At 42.5% G+C, this 21,213-nt stretch overlaps 1 protein-coding gene across 1 annotated transcript; it reads left to right on the top strand.

Annotated features, from left to right (window-relative positions):
- The first annotated feature begins 17,001 nt into the window (after nucleotides 1-17,001).
- LOC131892345 (uncharacterized) lies at nucleotides 17,002-18,810 on the top strand. The gene is made up of 2 exons (XM_059242157.1): nucleotides 17,002-18,062; nucleotides 18,243-18,810. Exons 1-2 carry the CDS (start codon nucleotides 17,495-17,497, stop codon nucleotides 18,440-18,442), a joined length of 768 nt encoding a protein of 255 aa, XP_059098140.1. The 5' UTR covers nucleotides 17,002-17,494; the 3' UTR covers nucleotides 18,443-18,810.
- The last annotated feature ends 2,403 nt before the right edge of the window (nucleotides 18,811-21,213 follow it).

Raw genomic sequence — 21,213 nt, 5'->3', positions numbered from 1 at the left:
GCATTCAGTGTGCCACGATGGTCAGCTTTTTTAACCAAAAACTGGGGTTATTTTGGCACTCAAAGAGTCAGTAGATTATATATACAAATTTTTTCCCTTGCCGTTATTCACACATAATTGATTTTAAACAGCGCCTTAAGCTTTCCTTTGCTTCCATATAACTATCGCTTGACATGTACGCGTATTTCGAACTCCTAACACACTCGTTGTTTGTTGTTTATTGATTCAACCACTCAAACATCAGTTAGATGATAAAAGAATATAGGTTTGTATGGCGTTAGAGGTAGGGCCAAGAGTAAATAGGAGGAGAAGAAACGACCGAGCAATACTCCACCAAAACCAACCATCTCTCTTCCAAGCACAGGCAACATTCACCGTGTTGCCACTTTTTCCAGGACGAGGTTGGTCAAGCTGCTTTTGAACTTCTCTCTCGTTTCTTCACATCTCGCTGAGAGTGGCAAATCATTGCAAACTCTGGTCATTCGAACAAAGAATGACCACGAGCTCTCGTTCGAGCCACGGGCTCGAAAAGGGGCTTGCTTGCCAGCTTCCTAGTTTCCATACTGTTACTTTCGATCCGGACAAAAAACGTCGGTGCGTCGCCCAGTAGCCTGATTGCTATTTGGCCTGAACACACTTTGAAGGTAAAGACGAAGCCCAGTTTCAGCCGTCTTACCTCCAGGGATTGCAAAGGTCCCGCCAAAGACGAGGCCAAACGCTTTAAAATGAAAGCCAAAATGCCATCGGGACCTGGAGCAGAGGAGGGATTGAGCTTAATCAGTTCGGCTAATACTTTGGACGAGTAGAACACAACTTTGGAGAGCACGGGACCATTGTTAGAGTAGCGAAAAAGGAGAGGGGTCGCTATCACTCTTGCTGAAGACAGAGGAGAAATAGTCGTTGAGAATATTTGCCATATCCACTTCCCGGTGATGGGGAACGCATTGAGCATTCTCAATTGCATTAATGGACTTGCTACCCCTCCTCACATCGCGGACATATGCATAGAGGGAACGCACATTCTTCCTGAGCGAAAGAGATTCCTCGAAACCAACTTGGCTTCCCGGATCCATCTCTGGACCTTGATCCTATATGATTTGAACTTCAAATGGTCGCTTTCGTCCTTGGTATTCCTATATCTTGATCATAATCTTTGCTTTATCCGAATTTTGCGAGTAAAGTCATCCGTCATCCACTCAGGTCTGCTTTTCTCCCGGCGCAATCTACACGGTACAAACATGGACATCCCCGTATTGATATGATCACGAAAGAGCTGCCAAGCCTCCTCCATCAACATAGCGAGGAGGACGTTTCATGGAATGTTGTCTAGAAAGGTTCGAAAATCTTCGTAGTTACCGCTGGAGGGGACTGGCACCTTTTGTTGAGAGGTGGGGCAAACAACACTGCCCAAAAAGTCGCATTCCAGAGCATAGTGATCATTCATAGACAGGTCCTCTCGTATTTTTACACATGATACAATTTCCAAGCTTGAGGAAAGTACAAGGTCAAGAGTGTTCCCATCAACATGTGTCGGTTCCCAGACGTGCTGGACCAAAAATCCATCCGACATCCGAACTTGGGTGACCGCCAACTACTGAACGCGTTTTTGTCCGATAGATCAAGGGACACGTTAATTGTTGGCGACTTTAATCATCGCGTAGGGATCTCACAGGACCATCTTGAACTCATGAAAGCCCTGTCTAGTGGGTACCTTGACCAATTGGTGTCGGAGCCAACGCATAGTGCTGGGAATATTCTTGACCTTGTGCTTACAAATGATGTTGATTACATCGAATACGTCAATTATAGGTGGGATATGGCAATAAGCGACCATTGCATTATGGAAATGGGGGTCAACATTCGGTCCCAGGAAGAAGAAGAAGTGCTCGACATAGACTTCAAAAAGGGAGACTGGGCCCGATTTAGTTCGTTCTTGACCCAAGTTGACTGGCTAACTATAGTATCAAGTGGTACGGTGGACTCTTCATGGATACTGCTCCGAGACATGATAGCACATGGAATACGTGCTTATATTCCGTTGAGGAGCAAATCAAAGACGAAAAGTCCTCCTTGGCTTACCAAGACACTGAGAGCTAAAATAAGACGAAAAAATAGATTGTGGAAACGTTATAAGGCCACCAAGGATTGGAACTGCCTACAGGCCTTCAAAAAGATGAAAGGGGAACTTAAGCGGGAGGTAGAGGCTTCAAAATGTAATTATGAGGATGAGCTGGCCACATGTCGAGACATCCGAAGATTCTACCGATATATCAACAGCAGGAAGGCTACAAAACCTAGAGTGGGCCCTCTCATCTCTCCCCAAGGGGCGGTAACGGAGGAGCCAATGAGAATGGTTGAACTTTTGAATGATCAGTTCGCTTCTGTGTTCGCCCCTTTAAAAAATTGCACACGGAGACCAAAGAAAAGGACGGGTGGTGCTTCTCTGAGTTTAGTACACTTCACGTTTACTGAAGTTGAGGAGGCGATACGACATCTGAAAAGTTCCTTCAGCCGTGGACCTGATGGCATCTCCTCATGTGTGCTGAAGTTTCTTGGAAATTCGGTGGCATGGCCATTGTCTCTGATTTTTAACAAATCAATGTTGGATGGGCGGGTCCCGTTGGATTGGAAAATTGCAAATGTCTGTCCAATACCAAAGGGGCAAGATTCCAGACTACTGCAAGAGAACTATCGTCCCATTTCGATGACATCCGTCTGTGGAAAACTGATGAAGAGACTTATTAAAAGAAAACTGACATCTTATCTAGATGAACATGATCTCATCACTCCACAACAACATTTGTTCCGGAGTGGTAGATCATGCACTACCAATCTATTGGAACATGTTGATCAAGTCGCTTGAGTGCTCAATTCCGGAGGTTGCCTTGATGTGGTACACTTGGATTGCTCCAAAGCATTCGACAAAGTGCCCCATAATATTCTGCTGGAGAAACTATGGAGGATCGGTGTGGAAGGACATTTATGGGGTTGGATGCAAAATTGGCTCAGAGAAAACAAAGGGACCTGATCAAGGGTGCAGTATCCGATTGGTTGGAAATCACTTCCGGGGTTCCACAGGGGAGTGTCCTTGGCCCTGTGTTATTCCTAATATTTGTGAATGACATGGATGTATCCAATGGCTCGTCATTGCGGCTTTTTGCGGATGATGTGAGGCTATCCCGTTCTATAATTAGTGGTCGAGATGCATTGAAACTTCAGGCGGATATGAATAATCTCGAAGAATGGGCCACAAGCAACGAAATGAGCTTCAACTCCAAAAAGTGTTTGGCACAAAAATTTGGCAAATCAAATGTGCCCCAAAACTACACCATAAATGGAGACGCACTATCTCTAAAACAAACACATTGTGATCTAGGTATCTGGATTGACTCGCGTCTGAAATTTAGTGAACATGTGTCAGTGCAGCGCTCCAAGGCCAACAGGTTGTTGGGTATGATAAGGCGGCACTTTACCACAAGATGGGGGGATGTACTAATTAAACTTTTTAAAACGAATGTCCTACCCACACTTGAATATGGCTATCCTGCATTTACCCCAGTTTTGGTATTGCAAAGATGGAAGCCATTCAAAGACGTTTCACAAAATATGTTGGTGGGATTGGCCGTGACCTCGACTACTCCCAACGCCTCATGGAGCTGGGGATGACTTCAATTGAAGAGCGAAGGAATAATTGTGACTTGATATGGACCTATAAAGCACTCCATGGCCTTGCAGATATCGTTGTAAAATCCGGCTTTTTTCCAACAGTTGATGATTGTCTGGGAAGAAACTTTGGCCCAGGCTCCAGACAGCATATGCATTGCATCAAGAATGGTCATTTTCTTCGTGACGTCATTAGCCCTTAAACTTGTCAGATTATTGTCATTTTCGTCGCCCAAAAGATCGAGAATGGAGCGTCTCATTTCGGTCCTAAAATGAGCCTTGAGTGTTCTGATTATACCCATATCACAGGGTTGCATGATGGATGTTGTGTTTGCAGGGAGAGCCATGACTTTGATTTGAGACAGTTCATCTAGCACATGGGCTGAACAATTATCCACGAGCAAAAGGATCTTCTTTTTTTTCTTCCTTAAATGTCCATTCCATTCCTTGAGCCAATTCATCCAAATTGATCCTGTCATCCAAGCATTTTTGGAAGAATCATAGCTGACTGGAAAGCTTCTGATATTCTTGAAAGCTCTTGGGTTTTTGGACTTTCCAATGACTAGGAGTCTCTCCTTTTCCCCAGCTAAGTTGCAACAAACTAGTGCTGTAATTCGATCTTTGGCAGTCTTGAAACCTCGTCCATCAGCTTTTTGATTTGATTCGACATATGTGCTGTCAGGAAGAGCCCGGAAGTAAATTCCCGTCTCGTCACAGTTATAGATTTCACTGGGATGATATTTGTCCAGAATGGAATCCAAGTTTTTGCTCATCCAGTCCTTAGCTCCTTGGACATCTGCCGAGGCTGCCTCGCCTTGCAATTTCTTGAAAGAGATCAAATACCTCTTCTTCCACCTACTAAATCAACCCTCAGTTGGTTTGAAGGTTTCATGGCCCAACTTTTGAGCAATTTCAGTGGCTTTTTGACAAAGAATGGGTCCATTAACGGGAGCACTTCTGGATCGAACAAACTGAAACCATTTGAACAGAGCCTCCTCAACTTGCTTGTCTTTTCCATGTCGTTTACGCTTTTTCTTGTCTAATGGGTCTTGATTGGAATTTACGTCAATCTCTCCTTTTTGAATGTTTCTGATTAAAGATCTGGATACTCCAAGTGCTGTGGCAGCTTCACGTTGACTCACTTTGCCAAGCTCCTTCAGTTTCTTGGCTAGAGTTTGCTTTTCGCTGAAGTCAAGATCGTTTCTTTTTCTTTTCTCAGACATTTTCAAAGGTGATCCAATGTTGAAACTAACTTTGAATTTTTCAAACCGAAATAAACAAATACGTAAAGCATGACCGATGAAATGAATTGCTAACTTTTTGAGTTGTGGCCATCACTATGATTTCTTGTTTTGATTCTTAATGTAATGTATCGTGCATCAGTAACGTACTCAACTGGTCTGCAACTGGTCTGCTCATGAGGAAAATTTTCGGAATCGGATAAAGTTTGACTTGAAACCTCAAAATCACTCACGAAAAAGTTCCGATATTCCAAAAAATTGGGCTTATTAAGCGGTGGTTTGGGCTCATTAAACGATGTTATTTATTTAGTAAAAATTCGGGACCGGGCCAATTGGGGCTTATAAAGCAGTTGGGCCTATTAACCAGTGGGTTTATTAAGCGGTGACCACTGTATTACCACTTCCAAGCTTCTGAAGCGGAGCAATGAAGATGATGAAAAGGAGAGGACCCAAAATGGAGCCCTGAGGAACACCTGACTTGACATCGTATACGTCACTAGGGGATCCCTCAACCTTAACCAATTGCTTCCTACCATAAATGAAACTGCTTAAGAAATTGAGAACCTTGCCTTGGGTCCCAATCTCATGGAGCCTGCTAACTGAAAGGCCATGATCTACCTTTTCAAAGGCCTTGGCAAAGTCAAGATAAACAACATCGACCCTCTAGTCCCTCAATGACCCGGTCTACGTACATACTCAATCAGTTGGGTAACCGTTCTAAAATGTCCTCGGAACTTATGGTGGCAAAGGGGAAGAACTTCAAAATAAATAAAGAAATTTGCAACTCTTTTTGCAAAACTTTGGAATTCTAGACTGTGCCCCACCCTATGGAACAAATTCAGAGATTGCTAGAGTTGAACAGACGTCCTCAAAAACTAGAATCATCTTGTCTAAGGCTACATCTATGGACGAAATGCATCAAATTTGACTACAAATTGCTCTGGTTATATCTTAAAGCAATTGCCTGAAGTATAATCTTCTTTTTTATACGCCTAAGATATCAATGAAAATATTTCACTATCTTGAAACTGGTAGAAAATCCCGAAAAGAGTTTGCAATATTGCTTCAAATATTTCACAATTGTGATGCCATACTTGTAAATCGCAACTTTAATTAAGCTTGATCTTGAATTTTGACAAAATTATACTAACGTTGAATAACAATATCGCTAGTACGTAGAAATAAGTTATTGCAAAGAGAGACAAATTGAATTTTTAACTGTCAGACGTATCGTTCAAATACTTTAAGAGCATGATGGAATAGTGTAGCTTTTGTTCCGTCCACAATCGAGTACATCATCCTAATATGACATGGATAAATGATGTACAAGATGAATGATTGTTCCCGGAACGGTTTTTATCAAAATGTTAAGATAAAATATGTTATTGTCTTGGGAAAATCCCAAATTGTTGGATTGCCCATCATGTAGTCCGTTTGTCGGTCAGATGTCGACCAAATGCCAGCCTAATCGTAGTGACGTCATCAAACCATCAAACCATGAAAAGCTCCAGTACCCAGAGGGCTGTTCAGCCCAGCTACAACCATGGGTGAAGGAATGTCGGCTACATGTTTGAAGGAGAGAGAAACAGGAAATCCTCGGTCATCAAAAACGATATTCTCGTGAGCATTTGAGAAGGGGGAAGAGGATCTGGATAAGCAATCTCACCCTCAAGATCGACGTTACCAAAATGTTGGCCCCCTGACAGCAATACTACCAATTCTTCCTGAATGTTCGTATCAGTCCCAATGTCAACCCTTTGCCGTCTAGACCCATTGTGTCAGATGTGACCCACATCCCACACCTATCAAGGAGACACATCCATTGTCGGCAATCCAGAAACCCCTTGATGGCCAATGTGGCTAGCCTGACGAAAGGAGTAATCTGGCATGTATGTGAAAATCCTTGTTCGCGTCAGATGTCATGCAGGTGCAACAGTTTTACCGAAGAAACCGTCGCCGTCGCCACCCTTTTAGCCTCCATGTGGAAGAGCAAGCCAACATCTATAAAGGTTGAATCAACGGACAGTCACATTTTTGGGCTCGAGCAGAGCAGGAGTCACATTTTTGCGCTCGAGGAGAGCAGAAGCACCTTTTGGATCTCGAGGAGATAAGTCACATCTTTCGTGCTCAAGCAGAACAGGGTTATGTTGGAACACCAAAGTGAAAGGACCTCTCTGATCGTGAAGCTCTACTCGTTGGGTGAACGAAGGACAATTGTGCTAACGTGCTGGAAATCAAGTCGATCTATTTTGAAACCAGAGCAGTGAAAGTCAACGCTTGGAGACGGGACCCAGGAAGCCGTGCAGAGTCAAGAGGACCTGGGAAGTGCAACAGTACGTCATATCCAGTATAGACGAGTTGAAAAGTCTCTGGAAGCTATACAGTCAATCGTTGATATTACTCCGTCAATTCGATTCTGGACTTTCAATCCCATCGAACCGACGTCATCGCCGTGGATCTCCGTTGGACGCAAGATTCGCCCTCATCAAAAAGTAGGATCAAACCAGTTTCTATCCATTCATGTTTTCCCTCTTCCATGGCCAAGCAATTACCCCTTCTTTCATTACCCGAGCAAGACAGCTGATTGGTAGAGTGTCATTTTCATGTAGAGCAACTGAATAAAGTAGATGGAACTGTAACCGAAGTTCATCTTTGATTTGGCAAGAATCCGGTGTTAGACTCTAAGTGTAGAGATCAGCATCGTTTGATCAGATGCACAGTAGACTAGGATAGTGACCACATTTTGCAGGATAGTTAGCCTTGAAGATTGGCCCAGGTATGCCAGACAATCGAGATTGATCTGGGACCAATGGGGAGTAGAGGTAGCTAGCGATTTGTATCCTTAGTCATTTGATGATTGTTCGAGGCCCTGATAAAGGAAGCTCGAACTATTGCTCGTATGCCCTGATTAGGGTTATAACCGGAGGCCTTAAGATAGGTCTAAGAAATTTAAGCCCTTGTACTAGGTGCTCTCCATCTTTGAGAGCTATCAAGGTATTTTTACCTAGTGCTTGGGTCAGGAGTTCCATGTTTCCGTTCAACACGGGAATTCAATAAGTCAGGACCTTTCACCCCTGGCTGGTGGACGGAACAGCTTTTGGCACTTAGCTAGATCAAAGGACAATTTTTGATCTTTTCTAAGTTTTAGGTGACATTTTTTGCTACTTTTAACATTAAAAGAAATCTCAAAAACTGGAAATTTTACTTAAATGTAGTTCTATGAAATAAGACAATAATAATATTAATAATATTATAATAATATTCTTTCTCGGGCTCCTTCATTGTTCAATTTGCTGCCCTCAAATATTCGTAGGTTTTATGTAGGGGTTGATCCAGTAGCAAGATTTAAGTCAGACTTGGACAAGTTTTTAACTAAAATTCCGGATTCACCTTATATTCAAGGATTAGCCAGATCAGCCAACTCCAATTCGTTGGTCGATCAAATAATATATATAAATAAAAGTCAAGTATAATAAATAATCTTCTCGTCTTGAACTGCTGGGATTCCAATCACGGTAGCGGTAAGGAAGTCCGCACAAAATAAAAATTAAAAAAAAATATGCCTTGGAAATAACTGGAAACGTGATTAGGCCACTTTTCGATCTTTTTTGGTGTAAAACACAATTTTCAAGTTGTAATAACTAAGCATATGCTGAATAGAAGTTTTTGAAACTGTACGTCAATACATAACTAAGAGTGCGGTTGATAATAATTGACTATCTTTTTGACAATGATGTATTTTAATGGGCTGATGTTATTTTACATACTTATCTGAGCTACTCTCAGATTGCGGGCCAAATTCAACTTGTTCGAAATTTACACCAGGTGATTGGCGATTCGTTCAATGAGGCGCATTTTCACGAATCGTGTCGAAGATTCGTGGGGGAGACGAAGAGCTCCTGTGGTTGCTCGATAAACGTGTCGCTGGGTTGGGGTGCAGGTTGAGGGGCGTGGTTGGAAAACTAACACTGCGCTATGTTATCTGGGCGTGATAAAGATCAGGATGAGAACGATAAGACCGAATGATGTTCCCAGATGAAGAACTTTCAGCAGTAGAAGCAAAGAAATACAGGTGAGACTAGAGACTACCACAACCATAGAATAGTGCAAAATCTATTCAACAAAAGGCCATGATCTACCTTGTTCGACCTCTTGGAAACCTGCTTAACTAATTGAAACCCAAATGGGTTAAGCATATTCAAGCTGTGGCTGAACAATCGACTTGTACAGAGGCAGCATCGTGATGCTGTCTCTGGACTTAAACATGCGATATATCCAACCAAACATTTGAAAAGCACCACCTCCAACTGGATATGCTTATAGAACTGTCCATTATTTTGGAGGACTACCCGTAAATATTTCATGGAAGGGACCAACTCAATATATTTTCCTACATTATTTACAAATGGGGTGTTTAAAGGCGTTGACCCAAAGGCCATTGACCGAAATTTCATTCCGCTCCAGTCATTCTAGGTGGGCCAAGAGTAGATTCGATCTAGATCCTTGACGCGGCTCCTCAACCCAATTGCTCAAAGCGAAGGAGTAAATCTTAGATCGAGGGAAGATATAGTACTTTTTGCAGTAATTGCATTTTTTCCGATGTAAGATTCATTCCTTTGCTTTAAAATACTGAGCTCTGGAATCTTAGATGTCCTACCAGCTAATTTTTTGTGTTCTCTCAGCATAAGTAGAGAGACTGATGTCTACTGTGCCTGCATATGAGGCCAACCAATGCCTTCCCTAGGAAGGCTTGCTGGGGTACCGTATTAGTAGAGCATCTGCTTTCCATTTTGCGAATCCTGTTTCGACCCCAGGCTAGCCAAGTCCAAGCTACTTTGCGATATTTATATTACGTTGTTATGCTTTAACAACCTAAATGGGCTAACCTGTGGTCATTCCAGAGGGTGCGGTAATAATCAATGTTAGCTGTGATGACGCAATGGGAATATCCCTCAATTGGAACACCCACCATTCAGATGGCAGGCCGAGCGAGAGAGCTGCCCTCTGACTTCGTAACAAACAAACAAAACAAACTTTGCTCAAGAGACCTTACTTCCCCGCTGGATGTCTGGTCAATGCTAGCACTTCTTGCCATATTTCGTTGTATTACTTATTTCCCGTCCTGTGTCCCTGTCCTCCCCTGGAAAGGAAGATGTTGTATTCTTATTCTAGTCACCAATAGAGACGTGTAAAGTACCGGATCGGATTTCAGTTGTGTGAGCTAGTCAGGCTGCGCCATAATCGTGGCAAGAACTACCATGAATTTAGCACATCCAGTGCTTCCAAATTTTCATTGACAAAATTGTACGCCCTGTTTGGAAATCGTTCGACAATTATTTTGAACCATTTAAGTTCAACATTCACTTGATAAAGATGGCATTACATCGCCAGTGATAAAAATATGCAGAAAATACGAAAAAAATATTTGGTGCCAACTTTTTACCTTCAGTAAGATGTGTGGTGACACTTCTTTCATGGTAGAACCAGAGGGCGCACTAGTATGAAATCCCAAAGCTTTACACCTCTCTGTAGTTTGCCTTAATGCTCGCTCGACCTCTTCACCCATAGTCTCAAAAGCTTAATCTTCTTGCATACCTCCACCTCCCAGCGATTTTAAGATCTGGTCAACAACCACCACTCAGCCATACAACACACCGAAATCTTTCATAGATGATAGCTACTCAATATTGTTTACTCCATTATCAACAATTCGAGTATTCAAATGCATTGATTGACCCGAAAGTCATCAAACGGAATTTCACTCGTTCAAGGCCATATTACTCTTAGTAAGCCAATAGTAGTTTTAGATTTGGTCTAGGTCATTTGCCAATCTACTGAAATCTCGGCCATTTCTGCCAGAAACTAACGTCGTCCTGTCAGCATAAAAAGAAAGTCTGGCAGTAATATCAAGCTTTTGAAGCAGAGCTAGGAAAATCTCTTTTGGCTTCTCTTTTCATTTTTTCTGTATTCTCGCTCTGCAGGCATGATATCTTTCAACATTCTCTTGTTCTAATAACATCATAACTTCATATGATGAATTGCCAGTGCAAATGGATTCCTCGGTTTCGATACAACTGTTAAATGTTTCCCTTCACAAAATCCCGACTTGTCAAAAGAAGAGAACGCTGAATCAGGTGGCATCATGTCCTAAAGTATCTAATTCAATGGGACTCAAGATTCACTATTATTAGAGCAAACACCATTGAGAGAGAGCGAAAGAGGGTTAAGAAAACATGGTAAAAGACAAGATGTTCTCGAATGGTTCTAGATTGTGATACATGGAACGTTTATACGCAAAGCCATGAACAACTGGAATATGGACGGGGACGCTTAGTTTGGGAATTAGCTTTTCGCGATTGAGTTAACGCATTATGTTCTTCTTCAAATGAGAATGATCCCAGAGGTCGGTTCTTTGAATCGCGTCTAAGTCAATTGACACATGAATTAGTCTACGAATTAGTCCACGACCCCACTTTTGCGTGCTCTGAATCATGTCTAAATTTGGTCGCGACCAAATCATGCACTAATTCGTTGGCTAAACAAGACATGAACTAGACGGCAAGAATTGATCTCCTAATTCGCCGCTAAACTGAAATGACAAGAACCATGGCTAATTTCCCTGTGCTTGATTTTCATGTATTTCAAACAGAATTGGAATTGAACATTAAAAACATATCATCATCATTATAATAAATTAAAGTGAAAAATTATAAACTACAAATGTGACTGCTTATGCTTATGCCCCATATGTAATTAAGCAAATACATTTCCTTATGGCCATTCATATTCCACGAGTTGAATGAATAGGGGGCCTCTGAGCCACACTCAGGAACACTAAGGAAAATGTCAGATAACTTTTTGAGCGACCGAGAAGATTTTGTTCAACTATTTCATGAATGAGTGCCCTTGAGAGCCAAGGCAAAAAGATTGCTTATGAAAACACCTATACATATTTTGCAAGCTGAGTGGGTTAGTGAAAAATCACGATTCTAACTAGATGGCTGGCCACAAACCTGTGTACTATTAAAGCATAGAACAAAACAATGTCGAATATCCCAAGCTTTTTGTAGAATGCCTGACAAAAGGTCCGTTTTCGGACATACAAACAAGATTTCTTAAAATCTCTATATCAAACAAAGGTACCTAATTTCGACGGTTTCGGGAAAACATTCCCGTTTCAGCCAATTTTCCCAAAGTCTGGTCACCCTCAGTTAAGATCTTATTTTGATTTAGTATTCTGTTATTCCCACAAATTTGGCCGGAAAATTCAATGTAGCTCTTGACCCAATAGGTCAGTAACTAATTCACCGCCAACTGTACATGAACTAGCCATGATTCAAAGAAAGCGAAAAAGTTCGTGAACTAAGTCACGGCTAATTAACGGGGAACTTGTACATGGATTAGTGCATGAATTAGCCATGATTCAAAGAACCGGCCTAAGGCAACAACAATTACTCATTTCTACTTTAGGAAGAACCTCTATTTATCCATATTCTCACTCTCAAGTCTAAGTAGTCAGTAATCAATAAGCAAGATATGGAAGGATAAGGCATTACCCGGTGGTTCTTCTGACTCAGCACATCCCTCCGCAATCGTCCTCAACTTGCTTTCTCAAGCTTATTCCCTCGACCCCTCCTCGCTTCTCCGTCCAACAATATCTGGAAAAGCCAACGTGGAACTCTTGGCTCAATTTTCCCAAGTGGCCCAAGACATGCGTCAATCCTTCAGGGAATGTACGGCGGATCAAACGGAGGCGTTAATTCGCAATCAAACCGATCTTCTGGAAAAACTCGGGAACAAGATCGCGGCCAAGTTGGTCCCTCCGCCTCAATCCCTCGCCCCTCCCAGTGGTTCCGCTTCCCTTCCACCCACCCCGATGTCTGGCGAGACGCTCGTTCAAGTGGGTTAATGCCCCCCTCCCCTCCCCTCTACTTCGTCTGGATTGTTATCTCACCCTCACCCCCTTGGTCATTTTGTGGGGGATGCCAGTTCTGGACTCATGGCCAATGATCCCGGTGAGCACTTTAACATTTCTATTCGATCCCCTTTTTTGTCTCTAAGACACCTACTGTAACTCACTCGCCTTCTTCTTGACCGCTCATTACGATGATGTCCGTGAAACCGCTCATTTTGATGATGTTTCAAGCCCTACATTTCCCTCCCCCCCCATTACTACAAGTAAATCTGAACGGGCTACCTTTCTTCAGATATCCGATCCAAATCGGTCTTCTGCAGATTGGAAATGGCGAGATCGTGCGAAGGCTTAAACAAAAGCACCTACAATCTGCGGGACATAAACAAGACCTCTGTGATGTTGGGTTTTGCCTTGGAGGAGATAGAACCCCTTTTAGGTTCCCCTCTTCTCTCTGCCTCTCTGGAGGATGCTCGGGTCCTTCTTGGGCTCTCTGCTTCTCACGACCTCTCTCCCATTACTGAGCTTCTGCTTCATCACAAACGAGCCGTGCAGACCTTGTCTGACGTCAAATCGGCCCTAAAGTACGATCAACAATTAACTCTAAAATTAAAATTAAATTAAAGGGAACCATCACCTTGATGAAACCACAATCAAACGGATTGAAACTGTGGATCGACATTTGTCCCGTGTTCATGTCGCCAACAATCGTGACCGGAAAAAAATTGATGATAAGTCAGTATCTTTCAAACAGTTTGGCCCCCTGCAGCATCCTTCTAATGGCCAGTCTTTTCGCTTCCTGAACAAATCTCGTGGGTTCAGTAGATCTGCTCCATACCAGATTTTCAATAGTCGTACCCCCAACCCCAACCACGAGGCTAAGAAATGTTTCTCCTGCGGACTTCCATACCATCCAGGGTTCCCTTGTGCAACGCAGAAACAATAGTAGTCAAATTACTCCCATATTTGTTCCTTCATTTTTCCTTTTAATCGTTCGTGCTGACGTTAAACATAATCTCCCATGGTTACTCCTATCCTACATCAAACACTGTCATGACCTGGCTCGTGTGTCTCCTCCATGGCCCTTTCTCGACCATTAACTGATTGGGAACGTACCACTAGCTTTACCTTTCGCGAACTCCTTGCTGTTAAAGAGTTGGTCATTTGTTCAGCTCCTTCTTGGTCAAATCATATCATTCTTCTTCTCTGTGACAATGAAAATGTCTCTCGAATTCTTGGTAAGGGTTCTAAGGTGAGGTCTCTGCAGGGCCTGGCAATGTCCATTCACCTTACTTGTCGTTCTCACTTCATTACCCTGCAATCATTGTGGCTTCCTCGTTCAGATCCTCGCATTGCCATTGCGGACCACCTATCCAGATTCTTTGATCTTCAAGATTGGGGTCTATCCCATTTGTCCTACCTTGCACTACTCGAAGTTCTCCCTTATCCTCCCACTATTGATCTCTTTGCCAGTGACTCGAACACCAAATGCCGTTCTTTCTTTTCAAAAACCCCATCAGTTTTTAGCTCCGGTGTCAACGCATTTTCTTTTGATTGGTCTCAATTCGGCTTCGGTCTCTGCTACTCATTCGATCCATGATGGTTTATAACAAAGAAAAAGGTATTGATTGTGGTTCATTTTGACACAGGATAACCCCAACTTACAGTATGAAGGGGCCTGGAATTGTCAATCAATGTTCAAAGTCATCAGATGTCATCCCATCCCCTCTTAATTCAGCAGTCACACTTTCATCTCCTATCGAGAATTGAATGATTGAATGATGATCTATCAATCGATCAACCAACCAACACCTATCTCCGGAATCCGGATTCATCTCATCCCGTCCAGACAATGGAAGTGCCGACCCTGACTCATTACTTTAAAGCTGACCATGACCATCACTTTCCCTGTCAAATGCCGTCTGTTCTTGGGGGCGGGTCCTTATTTGTTCTATAAAACTGAACTCTTTTTAGTCAATGCCATCTATAATGTTAACTGCATATGAATATCCAAATTGTCTTTATCATGTTTAGTGCTCTTACTATATTTGTATTAACGTTTCTGACATGACCTTTGAACTATATATCGTTGTCATATTTCGACCCGTACCCGCCTATTAAATGATATGATACTTTGGGAGAGGTGTTGTCCATTTATTCACGATTATAATGAGTTGGAAAATTGGTCGGGTTTTCGTTTCCAAACAATTGGTTTATGATTTATAGTCAAAATGAATTTCAAAAACCTTTTGAAAAGCAATTCTTTTATTAAAAATGAATCACCAGGTGGCTTAAGGTATAGTTCATAGAACGGGGCAAAACATGCCTTCAAGTTAAAAGGACCTTTTTGGAAAGCGAAACATTCTCATCATGATAATGCCCATCGGTGTTTTTTTCAAATTTCAGTGCTCAGTTTTCCCTATGTTCATCATAGGTACTAATCATCTTGTTTACCGTGCATAACATAAATATTGAATGAAAGACCCATCGGGAAATGATACAATCACTTGCAAGTTCATCGGATTAGAAATCTAATTCAAAATATTTGTCAAACTGTTTTGATCTGGTAGGTTCTCAGACGGCTCAGAAATGAACTGTTTGTCAAATACCAAGCATTTCCGAAATGGTTAGGCAAACTTTGTGACAGAATGTTTCTCGTGCAGATGCACCATAACATGCAGATATGACAACTATTGTTTGCCAAAATATTATTTTCGGCACTTTGAGCACAAGAGCAGACAGTTCTGTCAATTTTCCTCTGACGTTGTGAAGGCGAATGTACGAGTGTACGATCCAGCACGAGCAGGCAAAAAAAATCGTTGGAACAAGGTTCTCTGAGACATAATTTAAGGTATTGCGAAATTCATGAGCAAGCTGGAGTTTGACAACACTTATACAGCACTTATTTGAAAGTAGAGCTAATATTTTCAAGCAAACCTAGAATCTCCAAAAATAAGCAAACAAACAAGGGTATGTTTAATTTAACCACATCGGGATCGAATATCATGCTCCTCCAACTCGATCTACATTCACTCAGTGGAGCGCTTTGGAGGCCTTGAATCAGTCGTCCGAGTCATCTTAACAAATGAGAATGGCCGTGTCACAAAAGTCTTGAAGACCCGTTTCATCATTCTCATGCATGAGTCTTCATTTTTTGTCTAACAGCCTAGGCTTGTGATGCAAGACTTGTGAGAGGTGAGGCGTAAGGTGATCATGGAATATCCCAGTTACCATCCCTCCTTTGTTTTAATTTTGTAATTGTTGGTGGGAGTCATTATAGTGCTTCAATCTGGTCGTGAAATATTTGGATTTCTAGTGTGAAAATGAGCTGGCTGATACAAGCAAGCAGTCTAAGAGCCAACCTGAACAAGGCAAGAATCTCAAATGCTTGATCAGTAGAGCAAGGGAACCTCAAGTGGAACATCTGTTCCTCAAGTAAACTTTTTCTGAATTGAGTCTTGTCTTCAGTTGAGAGCAGTCGCACGTTAAGCCGGTCCTAATATTGATGCAACAACCAGGTTAAGTGTTCTTGTTTTCCAAGTGGTCACGCGGTTGGTTAAGGTTAGATAAATTTTGTTTACTATAACTTTTTGCTCTGCCAATCTGTGGGATTGTAGGTGCGTATGCATTTATAAATGTTACTTTTTGGACTTAGAGTTGCAAAGTAGTATATTTAGCACTCTTTCGCGCCTCTCCCGCTTTTCGTTTCGGCTACATGACGTTCTAAATAAGGACTTCTTTTAGAATTGTTAGAATGTACAATTTAATACAAGAGAGGGAGTGGATGGAACAAGATCTGAGTGACGATTATTATTCATTTCAGGTTAGCTATGTCCAAATTGACACGTGAATATATATTGCATTTCGTCAAACGACTTGCTTGTGTTCAAACCATTCTTCTTGCCATATTCCTGACCTTGATAGTCCACGTCACGCTTTTTTGCTTGAGGGTAAACACTTGTATATACACGTATATTTCTTAACTTGAGCAGCTTCCCCTCGGTTGGAGTGCCCAAACCTACGTGGCAATTACAAGATAACACTTCCGTTTCAGGCAAGTCAATCCAATTATCTACCATACATATTTCAACCCAGAGATAAGTATGTTGATCTTAAACCCTCGCAAGGATCAATTTCTATGGGAGCTGAAGCTGCATCCGCATCAAACACGTTAACCCCTCCCATGCTGAACTTGGATCCAACTTTTGATGATTGGATAGGAGGAAAGGTCAAGGGATACAGAATTTTTGCTTTCTCCGCTTTCCTGGACATTCGGAACTCATCCGCCCCATTTATTCGTGTTCTGGGGGCGGCACCCACCAACTATGCGCCTTTTGTTTCGGATATCCTTTGCGATGTGTTCCAAGAGGACGGACAGCTTTTGAAAACGGTGCGAAGTGAAATTAGAATCCAATTACCCTTCAATGGAGCGTCCCATTGCTCTTTTTTCTTTGAGTGCCATCTCTCATCAATATCTGTATCCGTTTGGCCTACGGCCCATTGGGTTCGCTTGAAGAGTTCACGTCCTCTAGATCAAAATAATACCTCCTTGCCTAAACTGAGGATACATCGGTTGGCCGTACCAAATCCAGCTGATACAGATGGAAAATTTGTCGCATGTATTAAGCCATTTTTTTGGCGTTGGAACTCTCCTTTTGCTTTGGTTGAGTTCATAGAGATGTACAAAATCTTGGGGGTATCCCACTTTGTGTTTTACGAGACCTCTGTAGGAACCGAGGCTCGGAGGGTTCTCAAATATTATGAAACCAAAGGATTGATCACGCTATTTCGGTGGACTCTTCCATACGGCCGGAATGATATCCTACACAATGCTCACCACACCTGTATCAATGACTGCAAGATGAGAGTCATCAACCGTTTTGAGTTTTTGGTGACAGTGGACGTGGATGAGTTCCTTCTGCCAACAAATGGCATGACTACTCTTTATGCTCTGATTCAAGAAATTCATAAAAAAGAGGAAGCAAACAATCGGAACCCCTCATTCATTGGCGCATACACATTCCTCAACAAATTTTTCTTCAAGGAGTTCGGCAAAGTCATAATGGACGATGGAGAACCTGGCAAAGCTGGAAAGATTGAGGATAAGTTAAGGAACAGTCTGAGCACACAAGCGTACGTGAAGAGGTCACCATCTTTCTATCCATATCGGAGGAGGTCGAAATACATAGCCCGTCCAAATGCAACAGACTTTTTGACGGTGCACCACACAGCCAATTTCTCCAAAGGTATTTTTGATTGCAACAGGTTGCAATTTCCTTCTTGTCTCGAAACTGACTTTTTTCGAGGAACATGACCCCATGAGGTTTTAGTATATTGGAATTTCAGCTCTCAATGCATAACCCCTTAATTCAGGGGGCCCATTTGAGCCTTCTGTTTGTTATCATGAGTTGCTTTTTGCCTTCCAGGATACATAGACTATGTTGTTCCATCGCATCTGGGCCTGTCTCAACATTACCGACATTGTGATTGGGATAAAGCCAAAACTTGCCTTGGTGAGGAGCCACTAATTGACACTAATGCGTGGACATGGGCATCTGTGTTAGTGCCGGCCGTGAAAGAGGCATGCATGCTTCTAGATTTAAATAACATAAATGTGTGCCCCTAGATTTAAAGTAATGAATAGATGGTACTGAATTTTAGCCAGAAAATAAAGAGTGGGCGTCATCGGGGGTGTGCTTTCAATCAAGCATTAACTCTTTGTTATCATCTAGTAACTAATATTCAATTGCCATTTACTTTACTCTTGCTCCCTCCATCACACTCACCAGAGTTGCATTTCCCTTAATATAAATATCTCGACTCACGAACACTAAATATATAGACACCATCTGTTAATTAAACATGTCTCTGTAGCGACGACTGTTTCCCGCCTTTATTCATGAAAAGTGCTGCGTGTTTTCGGACGAGCAAGGGGTTGCTTGCTCCCCATGAGACCTGATATCAGGTGGCTGTATTGTTTAAAAGGTTCACTAAATGATCTTTTTGGGCAGAATCTGGGTAATATAAAAAAAAACCAAACAAGCCTTCTGATTCGTTCGAGTTATTTTCCCACACTGGTGACCCCGAGTTAGAGACGTTCACGCTCATTCTGCAACCATGATCGACCCGCTCAAGATTGAAATCAAAGCCCATCGTATGAATGAAATGATCCGAGTCATAAGCCGGTTCACCACTGTGTGATAATCTATGCATGGACAGGATCTGTGCTCTTTGGGAACAAGTATAAGAGGCAGTGCAGTTCCCTAAACAGGAAATAAAGACTTCCACTTTTAATTATGTAGTGATATCAAGATCTAACATGGCGCAGTTGGCAGGGTCCGCATGCTATTTGTGGTCAAGAACTGCGATTAAGTTACAAGTTACTCCCATAGTGCTGCACTGACCTTATTTACGGACAAGTGCCATGGCCGAGCCAAGTAAAGCCGATATTGCAATGACTGCCTCTAACCCAATCAGTACGGCTAATGGTACCATTCCGGCCATGGTTGGCCACTTCACCCGCGTCGAGAACCAGATCAAGGACATCGCAGTTATGGCCGCTTCATTAAGCGTACCGTCGACAACTTCTTATGATGAACTGTCATCGCTCCTATCAGAACTAGAGTTGAGGCAAAGCAACTTATCAAAGGCCTATGATACATTGATCACAATTGGGCCGAACGCCATTGAAAAATCGAATAACAGGTTAGACGAAATAGCTTAAAAGTACTCTTCATCAGTTCGTTTGGTTAACGACGCATAAGCCCATTTGGACGGTCTGATATCAGTCTCGGCGGGACGAGTTTCTTTCAAGGCCAATATCGGTCTACAACCGTTTGAATTATCTCGAGATGCTAACCCAGAGGAGGTCCGGACATGGATATGTGCGTTTCGAGCATTCTACTCCACGTCGAATATGCAAGTCCTGGCCGTGGTCGATCAGCAGACGTATTTTCTTGCGTCCCTGGAACCAAGCTTGACCATAATTCTTCCCTTGACGGCTATCCCTGATGAAGCACTCATTAGGCCCTCCCGTACTCGCTTGTCTGCTGCCAATGGAACGCAAATGGCGTCCACTGGAGCAATAACATTCACTGCAACGGTAAATTCAGGACCAGAAGCAATAATAGACGCCTTGGTCTCAAAAGATTTGACGGGTCCTGCTTTAATATCTTGGCACAATCTCATGGCACTTGGGATCTTGTCGTCAGACTTTCCAACTCCTGCACGACAAGATACAACCGTCTCTACTGTTCTAACCATGGAGATTGACAACTTGGATGCAATAAAATCCATCGTCATTGTCGACTTTGCCAAACTCCTTGAAGAAAAATTTGTTGAGGAATGTGTATGCGCCAATGAATGAGGAGTTCCGATTGTTTGCTTCCTCTTTTTGATGAATTTCCTGAATCAGATCATAAAGAGTAGTCATGCCATTCGTTGGCAGAAGGAACTCATCCACGTCGACCGTCACCAAAAACTCGAAACGGTTGATGACTCTCATCTTGCAATCATTGATACAGGTGTGGTGAGCATTGTGTAGGATATGGAAGAGTCCATCGAAATAGCGTGACCAATCCTTTTGTTGCGTAATAATTTAGAACTCTTTGAGCCTCGGTTCCAATTGAGGTCTCGACCAAACTCAAAAGGAGAGTTCCAAAGCCAAAAAAATGGCTTAATACATGCGACAAATTTTCCATCCGTATCAGCTGGATTGGGTATGGCCAACCAATGTATCCTCAGTTTAGGCAAAGAGGTGTTATTTTGATCTAAAGGACGTGAACTCCTCACCCTAACCCAATGGGCCGTTGGCCAAACGGATACAGATATTGATGAGAGATGGCACTCAAAGAAAAAAGAGCAATGGGACGCTCCATTGAAGGGTAATTGGATTCTTATTTCACTTCGCACCGTTTTCAACAGCTGTCCGTCCTCTTGGAACACATCGCAAAGGATATCCGAAACAAAAGGCGCATAGTTGGTGGGTGCCGCCCCCAGAACACGAATAAATGGGGTGGATGAGTTCCGAATGTCCAGGAAAGCGGAGAAAGCAAAAATTCTGTATCCCTTGACCTTTCCTCCTATCCAATCATCAAAAGTTGGATCCAAGTTCAGCATGGGAGGGGTTAACGTGTTTGATGCGGATGCAGCTTCAGCTGCAGGGGCAACCCCGGCCAACATGAAAACCAAAATGTTTGTGGCCAATTCATCTTTCTTGATGTCTATGGCAGTAGACGGGGCTAAAGCAATGGTTGGATACCCAAGAACTTGTTGCAGGGAGCCATCATGCTCGAACTTAGCTTGGATGGCCATCTCGTCGCACATCAGTACGCACTCACGATCACGAGTAGACTTAAAAATCGATTCAAGAATTGACCAAATTGAACTTTACAAGAC

This window comes from Tigriopus californicus, chromosome 12 (genome assembly GCF_007210705.1).
Source record: "Tigriopus californicus strain San Diego chromosome 12, Tcal_SD_v2.1, whole genome shotgun sequence".
In the NCBI taxonomy this organism is placed as follows: Eukaryota; Metazoa; Arthropoda; class Copepoda; order Harpacticoida; family Harpacticidae; genus Tigriopus; species Tigriopus californicus.
The sequence above is the reverse complement of the archived record's forward strand: the minus strand, read 5'-3'. Positions and strand labels throughout refer to the sequence as shown.